General features: G+C 43.0%; 1 protein-coding gene across 1 annotated transcript in view; it reads left to right on the top strand.

Annotated features, from left to right (window-relative positions):
• Nucleotides 1–1267: 1267 nt before the first annotated feature.
• Nucleotides 1268–10197, top strand: part of LOC119214614 (cilia- and flagella-associated protein 47-like) — a 43716-nt gene continuing 34786 nt past the window's right edge. Inside the window, exons 1-18 of the mRNA XM_062561341.1 lie at nucleotides 1268–1559; nucleotides 2094–2251; nucleotides 2424–2539; nucleotides 3347–3485; nucleotides 3647–3731; nucleotides 4024–4164; nucleotides 4273–4442; nucleotides 4882–4988; nucleotides 5189–5418; nucleotides 5518–5725; nucleotides 6059–6278; nucleotides 6417–6569; nucleotides 6680–6878; nucleotides 6963–7059; nucleotides 7204–7420; nucleotides 7563–7807; nucleotides 7968–8098; nucleotides 10008–10130. Of these exons, the coding sequence (XP_062417325.1) occupies nucleotides 1416–1559; nucleotides 2094–2251; nucleotides 2424–2539; nucleotides 3347–3485; nucleotides 3647–3731; nucleotides 4024–4164; nucleotides 4273–4442; nucleotides 4882–4988; nucleotides 5189–5418; nucleotides 5518–5725; nucleotides 6059–6278; nucleotides 6417–6569; nucleotides 6680–6878; nucleotides 6963–7059; nucleotides 7204–7420; nucleotides 7563–7807; nucleotides 7968–8098; nucleotides 10008–10130 (2883 nt within the window). The 5' untranslated portion in view covers nucleotides 1268–1415. The remainder of the gene's footprint in view (nucleotides 1560–2093; nucleotides 2252–2423; nucleotides 2540–3346; nucleotides 3486–3646; nucleotides 3732–4023; nucleotides 4165–4272; nucleotides 4443–4881; nucleotides 4989–5188; nucleotides 5419–5517; nucleotides 5726–6058; nucleotides 6279–6416; nucleotides 6570–6679; nucleotides 6879–6962; nucleotides 7060–7203; nucleotides 7421–7562; nucleotides 7808–7967; nucleotides 8099–10007; nucleotides 10131–10197) is intronic.

The following is a 10197-nucleotide window of genomic DNA, read 5'->3' as shown; positions in this document are numbered from 1 at the left end:
TGATAGAAGGGCAACAGTGACTCAAATAACCACCCGTTACAACCAAGGTGGGCATAAGAGCATCTCTGAACGCACAGTACGTCGAACTTTGAGGCAGATGGGCTACAGCAGCAGAAGACCACACCGGGTGCCACTCCTTTCAGCTAAGAACAGGAAACTGAGGCTACAATTTGCACAAGCTCATCGAAATTGGACAATAGAAGATTGGAAAAACGTTGCCTGGTCTGATGAGTCTCGATTTCTGCTGCGACATTCGGATGGTAGGGTCAGAATTTGGCGTCTACAACATGAAAGCATGGATCCATCCTGCCTTGTATCAACGGTTCAGGCTGGTGGTGGTGGTGTCATGGTGTGGGGAATATTTTCTTGGCACTCTTTGGGCCCCTTGGTACCAATTGAGCATCGTTGCAACGCCACAGCCTACCTGAGTATTGTTGCTGACCATGTCCATCCCTTTATGACCACAATGTACCCAACTTCTGATGGCTACTTTCAGCAGGATAATGCGCCATGTCATAAAGCTGGAATCATCTCAGACTGGTTTCTTGAACATGACAATGAGTTCGCTGTACTCAAATGGCCTCCACAATCACCAGATCTCAATCCAATAGAGCATCTTTGGGATGTGGTGGAACGGGAGATTCGCATCATGGATGTGCAGCCGACAAATCTGCGGCAACTGTGTGATGCCATCATGTCAATATGGACCAAACTCCCTGAGGAATGCTTCCAGCACCTTGTTGAATCTATGCCACGAAGAATTGAGGCAGTTCTGAAGGCAAAAGGGGGTCCAACCCGTTACTAGCATGGGGTACCTAATAAAGTGGCCGGTGAGTGTATATTATAAGCTTGATCTATGAATATGGTTGAGGTGCAACGTGTAGTTTTTGAGTTAGAAAAAGAAAGGGAACCCATGTTAATTGTGTATTTTTTGCTCTTGATTACATTTAGAGGTGCAATACAAACATTCACAGAGTAAATTCTCAAATACGCAAATCACTATAACAAAGACGGATACAATCAAAATAAAAACATTTTAAAGAATTTTTTTTGAACAATGATACCCTGTATCGACCCTTAAGGCTTACATGACATTTCATTCATACGAATTAAACACGATGAAATGGTTGTATAAAGGTTTAACGTCACTGCTCATTGTCGAGAGCTGCACCGCCCACCGGTCTGCCCGAGACTGTAAAACGAGCGCCGCTCTGTCGCTTAGAAACCACCTTAACGTTTCACCTCTCTAACATTTGGGTAGCAACAGTAAAGTTGACTATCGATATGCGAGTCAGTAAGTAGATAACGTTAGATGATAACGAACGTGTTACGCAAGTTACCTTAATGGCAAGAGAAATATATGTGTGCCACATTTATAAGTCAGTAGTATTTGGAAATTTAACTAACGTTTTATCATGGCTGGGAGTTATGTTCGAGTTGACCCCCCGTTTGTCGAGTTTAACGATGTGAGTGTCGGGCAGGTTTACAAGACGACACTCACGGTAACAAATGTTGGGAAAACTGTGAAGAAAATAAGGATGGGAAAGCCTGTGTTTAAGGTAAAGAGGATATTGAGTTTGTTTTCATTGATTCTTCAAATTATACGAAATAAGAAATAAAATGTAACGTTAGCATTATCTTAATGGGAATTTGCCGTTGACGCTAAATTGCTCGATAACTCGTGCTAATGCCTCGTGCGCAGGAACTAAGCTAACGTTAGCTAACTATTAGCCAATTAACTTAAATGAGCTAACGTTACTCTAAACATATTTCTTGTTGTTGTTGAAACAAATAATGTTAGTATTTAAAGTAAACATGTTTTGTTTATTATTTTACCAGAATATTATACTTTTCTTTTTTTTTTTGTTCTGTTTTAAGATTTTTCTTTAGTTCTAAAGTTCTTCAATTAACTCCTGTGGCCGCATTTGGCCATACGGTGTTAGCGTTTGGATTGCAGGTTAAGATGTATATCTCTAGCTGAAGCTGTGCCTCTAAATGCTTGCTATTTGAATCTACACCAACGTGGTTCTTCCTAAACATGTGATTGATGCCCTTTCATACACGTTTCTCCTCTATTTCATTTGCCACATTAGTTTTTTAAGTTCACAGCATCCAACACAGCCAAGTTGTTGGCCCCTGGGCTGTCTGTGAGCGGCCTGCTTGAGTTTACTCCAGAGAAAGAGGAGGAAGTCAGAGACTGCCTTCTGATTCATATAGATTATATAGAGACCATCAAAATCCCTCTGCTGGGGTAAGTACACTATACATACGTTATAAGCGTATGAGATGTATTAACCGAAATGAAGTACCAGATAAACCACCTTGGCTTTTGTTGATGTCCAATCACACATCTCGACAAATGTTTTAACATTTCAACACTCACACCTTTCTTTATTGGTCCCTTTCTTTATTGGTCCTTCCAGATTCCCTAAGGCTTGTTTCTTCCTAACAGAGTCATTACTAGACTTTGGTAGCATTGCAGCAACCAGTGAGGTGATCAGCAAATGTCACCAAATAACCAATCAGGGATCAGCGTCAGGTAAATTGAGTCTGTCTTTCTGGGCCTGGTAGTGATGACATATTAATTATCTGCCCCTTGTATACTACATCTATCATCAGAATGCTTTCTGAAAGCCTGACAATGCAAGTGCTACCTGCTTTGGTACCTGCATTGTCAGGCTGCATTGCCAGTGATCAGAACACTTAATTAATTGACACTAAAGTGGTAAAAAATCTTTCAAATTATAAAATTGCAGTTGAGTTTTGTGATTCAAGAATAAGGAAACTTCCAAACATTAAGATTTTTAACAATGTTACAACCCAAGAAAGCTGTTTGACAGTATAATAATTATTTAAGCAGAGTTTGAGTTTTGAATTAAAAATATATTCACAGTCAGTATGTTCTAATATATTCAAGAAACAACTGAACTGAGACTCTGACATTCCCCTTCCTTTCCTCATTCAAAACCCTAATATTCACTATTATGAGAACATAGTAATGGTAGTGATGCAATGTTTTATTCATATACTTCTGTTCTCTTATGAAAATATCATGTCTGATCAGGAATGCATGGTTTACTGCATTAGAAATAAATCATGGGACACTTTGACACAACATTCCATTATACTAAAAAGGTCATTTCACTCCTCTGGTAAATTTAACGGCCGTCTCCAGTAGAATAGGTCAAAGTCTGAATTATTTAGTCATAGATTAATCCTTCATGGGTCAGATTGTTATTACTGTTTGCAACTCATGTTCTGTTAATGCAAACGTATATTTTAGATATTTATTATTTCTTTTTTAGCATATTGACTCAGTGTTAAAACTTGTATTTGTGCTTTGAAGGAGTGTTCCACGTCCAGTATAATGGAGACCCCTCAGTTCGAATCTCACCCCGCAGTGGAGTTGTAGCAGCTGGCGCCACCCAGTGGCTAGAAGTGGAACTTCACACAGACATACCAAGGCAGATAGATGAGAAGGCTCTGTAAGAAAGGCTTTAAAAACAATAGTCCAACATAACTATGAACACAGATTGTATGTACTGAAGAGACACCTAATGCTCAGGCTGATATTTTAGGATTTTGAATTTTTACAATAAAGTAACTGTGTATTTCTCTTCCCAAACCCTATCATCCTTTGTCCCAGGCTGGAACTCCAGAATCACTCTGATGTAGTTCTCAGTATAAAAGCTGAGGTGGTGGACCAGCGCCTCGAGGTATTAGACATGCAGGTAATTCAGTGATTCCAAGTGGAATATTTATACTACTCAGGCTTGGAGGGCGCAGCACGCACCGCCGAAAGTCAGTCTCTATGATCTGTCTGGCAGCTGAGCTGAGTGTTTGGGGATATATCCTCTTCAAACTATAACAGCAGTCTTAGCCACATAATTGTATTCAACTGCCAGCCTGCTTCCACTGCCGTTTACTATTCGGCACTTTTTGGTTGTGTGCAGCGTAACATGGGTGGTAACTGCACTCAGTGTAAATGTAGGCGCCCCATAACATTGCTCTCCTATATACCAGGATGCTCCACTGTCCTCTCTGTGGTTTGGGCCGTTATACTTCGGGACGTCCCGCGTGATGAATGTGGTTTTGAGAAACAAATCCCCCTGTGCATGTGAGTGGGTTGGCCTGCTCCAGGATACTGCAGCTGGCACCGAGGTGGTGAGTGATGCTCTCGGGGAAAGCAGCAATAGCTGAGGATCAAATGAATTAACCAGTTGGATAATAAACTGATAATCTATCATGGCTTTTACTGTGATTGCTGTGTAGGGAGTAGATCTTCACAAGAGCAGTGACACTGCCCTGCTGGAGGGAATGGAGAGGTGCAGCTCAGTCAAGCACGCCGTTTCTCAGGTGTTGGCGTTCGTCCCCAAACAGGGGAGACTAGGACCGTATGACAAAACTACTGTTGCAGTGTGTTTCAGCCCCATGAGAAAGAGGTAAATGCCAGAAAACCTAAAAAAAAAACTAAATATACATTTCATACAGAGTTCATGAACTATCATTCAATGAACGCGTTCAGGCACAGCACTGGTTATATGTATCTCTGTAAAGCACTGTAAAGCTGTTTGTTTAAACTGTGCTATACAAATAAAGTGGATTGGATTGGAGAATGACTAACTGCCACTTTTATGAAATAACTAAAATAAAGTTAAAATAAAATGTCCTTTTGAGGGGTGAAATTGACACAAAATGCAATACATCCAATTCCCTTGAAAAGAAAAAGAAAAAAGAATCCTCCCATGTCAGGGAATTGAACCCCGGTCTCCCAAAGCCTGACAGGCGGGGATACTCACCACTATACAAATGAAGAGTTAATCCCTTTTGAGGGGTGTGGCCTATTTAAGATAACTACTGGTAACCTGTCTTTTTTTCCAGAAAAAGTGGTCAGAGGAAGGGTGATCACTCGACCGGCCGGCAGGACTACTGTCTCTACCTGCTGTTTGAGTCGGTGGGGAGCAGATACGGATTCACTCACCGTAACGGTACTTAAGAAACACACATTTCGTATTGCATATCCACCATACAATCCAGTGGTCAGATTTGTGCCAGACATTTGGGTGACTTGGGTAACTTAATTTATTGATTTATTACCTGATGATTGAAGAAAGCAGATCATGATTATGAATTATTAATTAAAGTACTGATATTTTGTTTCAAGAAGTCTTTTTTTCCTCCTCTTTAGCAAGCAGCAGTGTGGAGCTGGCAGTGACAGGTTCCGGACTGCCTGTATCCTTGGTGCCCAGTCCTACTGGAAAATTTGATTTCCTCACCTGTGCGACAGGTCAACGCGTGGACATGCTGTGCATGCTACAGAACCGCTGCCCTCAACTTCCAGTCTACTTTCGCTTCCGCAAGGTGGCACATTTCACAACCAAGCCCTCCACTGGCACAATTGCCGCCGGCCAATGCCAGGTAAGGATATTGATGAATTGATTTGTTTTTCTAGTCTCAAATATAAGCAAAGGAGCAGTCATCTGAACATTTTTCTCTTCTCTTGGTTGCATTGCACAGGATGTAGTTTTGTCTTTCACCGCGCGCCAGCAAGGGAGCTTCCAGGTGCGGCAGAAGCTGGATGTCTTGGGTCGTGGTGTTCAGAGAGGTGGCAACCCCATGGAAGATGTTACTGGACTGGTGTTTCTCTGCTTCCACACCATCACTCTTAACCTGTCCGCTGTGTGCCGCAGTGACACCACACACTCTGTGCCTAAGCTGAATCCTGGTGAATACTGAAAGACAGATCTCACGAAAGGACCAAAAGCAATAATTTGGTCAGAAGTTTTCTAAAACGGCCGACCACTCTAGTTCTTTGCAACTGTTTCTCAAAATTGTGAATTTGTGAGGAAGTATTTTCTTGCTTCTTTCTTGATGTTTGTGAGGCACAGTCAAAATATACTACAGACAAACAATATTATTAGCAGATACATTTATGGTTGTTTTTTGTCTTCTCGTGGGCTTCAGTAATGAGAAAAACATCATCGTCCACAAAAGCATTACTAGACTTGTAAGGATCACGATTCAGATATTTGTCCTGCTCTGATTGGCGGCACCGCAGGCATCACTCCAGTAGTGACCAATCCGACCGGATCCCTGCCTCACGTTCGCTCCAGCGACCTGTCTCGCTGCCGTGCAGCGTTGCCTATGGCCATCCTGGGCGCCGGGCGAACTAGACTCCACGAACACCGCAGGCGGAGGCCGGAGGGGGAGGAGTTCCTGGCTTTTCCCAATGACCGCGCGGCGAGCAACAGGCCTGCCTCCACACACAGACAGTACAGGTAGAGTTTTAACAAAAGCACACTCGTTCCATATGCTCAACCAAAATGGGTCTGAGACATAGAGGTTAAAACTTCCCCTAAGGGCATCATACTTACTGACTGTGACTGAGGATTCCTCCCTTTTTAAATTTTGCTAAGGACCCTCTTCACCGGTGTACAGCGCTATTGCTATGTAGACACTAGCTATGCTTTCACTGAGGAAGAGGAAGAGCAGAGACGAAGGCATCGAAAGAGTTACGCAGATTTCACCCGACGGCTCGGAAGAACTCGCCTGCAGGAGACCGATGAAAGGTAGGCTGTCTGGTGAATGTATCTGATGGCTGACCTGAATGCCCGAGCTGTTCTGTCTGAAAGATGGACGGCAAAAAGTGCTATTGCATCTGTGTTGTTGTTGTTGTTAGACAGCAGGAAGCAGTGGAGGATGAAGTGGACATCGAGATTGTTCCTTCTCACGGCCTTGTTCCACCTATCCTCGGCTTCAGTGACCTGCAAAACGGTCAGATCTCTGAGACCAAGCCAAACTACTGTGGGGCTTCTCCAGCATCTAGACTTAACCGCCCCAAAGACAGGACATCCGCCAACCTCCAGGTTGACAGTCAGGTCGGATCCAACGTGGTCAAGATCAATTTCCAGGTGGACATTAAGGGTAACATTTGCTTTTTTAACAGTCTCAATCTCTTGCAGTCTCTACAGTTCATTAGTACAGTTCCCGCTACCAGCCAGGAGATGGCAGACTGCAACAGGACTCTGACGGCTCAGGAGCTCTACCAAGTCATCATAGGTTAGAGTTTCCATTCAGAAGTGATACAGTCATGGTTTATATCCAAATAACAGTGTTTGATTTGTCGGTATTACGTAATAGTGTGTTAGTCTAGTGGGCATCCTATGAAATACATTTAAAGCTTTTGATAAATGTCCCCATCAGGTCCATTGCTGGTGGACTTTGGTGATGTGTGTGTGCAGTCAGTGTGTGTTCAGAAGCTGGAGGTGACCAATCAGCTGTCAGTGTTTGTCTGGGTGCAGCTGGAGGTTGACTGCCTCGAGCTCCAGGGCTCCTCCCCCCTCTCTCACGTCATGCCCCCCAACTCCCGCAACACCCTGCCGCTGACATTTCAGAGCAGCACAATGGGTCACTTTTACAAGTCAGGACAGGAAGCAGTACACACACACACACACACACACACACACACACACACACACACACACACACAAACACATACACCATAATCCATGTAAATAATTGACCTGTTCTAGTGAAATAAGAAAAACACATCTCTCCCCCAGACCTGTGTCCTTCTCTGTGAACCAGCAGCACCCTGGTCAGATTCTGGTGCAGGCCCGGGTTGTCCCCTTGGCCCTGGAGTTGTCCACCAACCGGCTGGTGCTACACCCCACCAACGCTTTGCTCGCCCAATCAGGATACAGGAGCTTCGTCACTCTTCGGAACCGCCGGAATCGCACCGCTGAATTCAAGTGGAAGCCGGTGGTCACAGAGAGCGGCCCCTTTTTTTCCATTCGGCCAGCTACAGGTGACACGAGTGCAGCTCAATTTTAGTGTCCCGGGGTGGGAGGCACAAAACCATCATGTCAGGAACTCCACCTTGCATCATCTCAACTCCCTGTTGTGTCTTAATACATTTAACTGGAGCAAATACAAACAAATACAGCTCCCTCTCCCTCCCTCGCCAGGTTCTGTGGAGCCATACAGGGAGTTGGACTGCGAGGTCGTGTGGCATCCCTCCTTCTCCTCCCCCTCTGAGGGAGACTTTGACCTCTGTGTCCACGAGGGCAACACACAAAGCCTGCATTGTGTTGCTAAGGTCTAGTACATTCCTAATATAATTTGTTATCAGAACAACATTAGAGCAGTAAGTTAACATATATAACGTATATAAATCGGTTTTCCTTTTTTTTCTGAACAGATACAGAAGAAACATTTGTCTTTTATCAGGGAACAGCATATAATGCATTACTCACAGTGACGTAAAGTCGTCTACCACAAAAAATGACTTGAGCTTTTAAAGACTGTGGATTCCCTTTGGATCTCAGTAAAAAAAAAAAAAACTTTTGGTGATGCAGGTTGAGAAGTTACACAATGACTTTAAATGTTCACTTTTTTTTAATCTATAATCCTCTAATTTTCTTACTCCTCTGCACTAAGCCAGTTGCTGAGACACACAAGGTAATTTACGTTTTCAGATAGTAAACAACCTCTCTTCTTCTGAACAATATGACCAGCAAGAAATAACCACCATTCCCAGCGTACAGATCTTGTTCTTCAGACTGCTGTATGAGTTACATGTTGTCAGTGAGACCCAACAGTTGGTGCACGTTGTCACTCCGTTTCATACAACTCATGTGTTCTCATGATAATGCATGTTGGGAGATGCTCGTACGCACCTAATTTGTTGCCATTCTAAGGATGCTTCATTCTTCTGCGTTGGTTTGTCTACAGTTCTCCCACAAAATGCATTCCGCATAGTCTGTTGAAGTCTCGCTCCACTGTTAGGGTAGCCATTGGGCTGCATCAATGCTATGTAATGACTTTTAGTGGTACTTCACGTCACGCTCATAGTAATCCGGCAATTAGATACTTCCGGTTGCAGTGGTTACAAATAGCTGTGCTTTTATCGACTACGCCCTCTGGTAGATTTCAAAAGATAATGTCCATTTAAAGAACAGTACCTCTTTCCATTTTCTCGATTAGTGTGTGCAGCAGTGTTAAGCTCCCCCCAATATGTCAAAAAAGAAAAGAAAAAAATAAATCCTGTTAACGCATGATAAAATCATTGTCAGCATCAAAGGATTGCTACATTAACCCATTTATAATGCGTTAGGGTGCCCAGACCTAGTTATAACACCTGTTTGACTTGACCAGTTGAGTGTGAGCGGTGAAATGGGGGATTTTGTCAGCAGCTATTACTCTTTGCCTTTATTCAGAATCTAAATGAGTCAAGTGATTAGGGGAAAACAAATGGAAAAACATATACATCAATGCTGTATCAAAAAGTAATCATCAGAAGAGTGTATTTTAGACACTGCTGTTTAATTGTATATTTTTAAACACTCCACCGAGTGAAAGATGTTGAACTATCAACTCTTCCTGCTGTCAAGTTCTATTTCTAGCACACCATAGTGTATCCAGCCCCTTTATCTATCTTAATGTGCACCACATTGATCCATTTAAATGTAGCCTAACAATGCAGCGAGAATATTCCCAAACAGTGGCTTTGTGTGGTGAGAAGTTTTCCTTGCAGTATTGTGGCATCAAATCCATTAAAATGTTCCATTTGCCCTGCAGCAATTGTCCCAGTACTTCATCAATCATAAATAAGTTACGTGATTTCACCAAGAGATGGCTCAAGAGCGGGTAATAGCAAAACCATTTCAGCAACCTAAAACATCAGCAACGAGTGAAATAAAATGAATTGTCTTATTTCAGACATCAAAAAAGCCCGAAGAGGTGGGTATTGATTTATCTTCTGACAGCTGTGGACCAGATCACAATCAAGTGTTTCAAACAAATGCTTGTGATTGTCATGCTGTTATTGAAGAAAGCTGTCGTTGAAATCATCATTGTTCTCCTTCAACCATTTGAACAAACGCATAAGCAATTCAGTGCTCTACGACGGGTAGAATCCAACCAGGCGGGTGAACAATGTCAATTACAGCATAGTGGCATGAACAATTTACTTTATTTTTTTCTCCTATACCTCCCTGTCTTCTCAGGTCGGGTCCACCAGTGTCCAGCTGGCAGAGAAAAAAGTCACGTTTGGATTAGCGCCTCTCAACACGCCCTCCGTCAAAACTGCAGTGTTACACAACACCGGAAAGCACCACGCCTACTATCAGGTGCCTGCACATGAACCACGATGGTGTACTGCTCACACAAGAAGTAGAAATAACCCCTGTGCTCTCA

The sequence above is a fragment of the Pungitius pungitius genome, chromosome 3 (genome assembly GCF_949316345.1).
Source record: "Pungitius pungitius chromosome 3, fPunPun2.1, whole genome shotgun sequence".
Lineage (NCBI taxonomy): Eukaryota > Metazoa > Chordata > Actinopteri > Perciformes > Gasterosteidae > Pungitius > Pungitius pungitius.
Note: the sequence above shows the minus strand (reverse complement) of the source record. Positions and strands in the feature narration are given on the sequence as shown.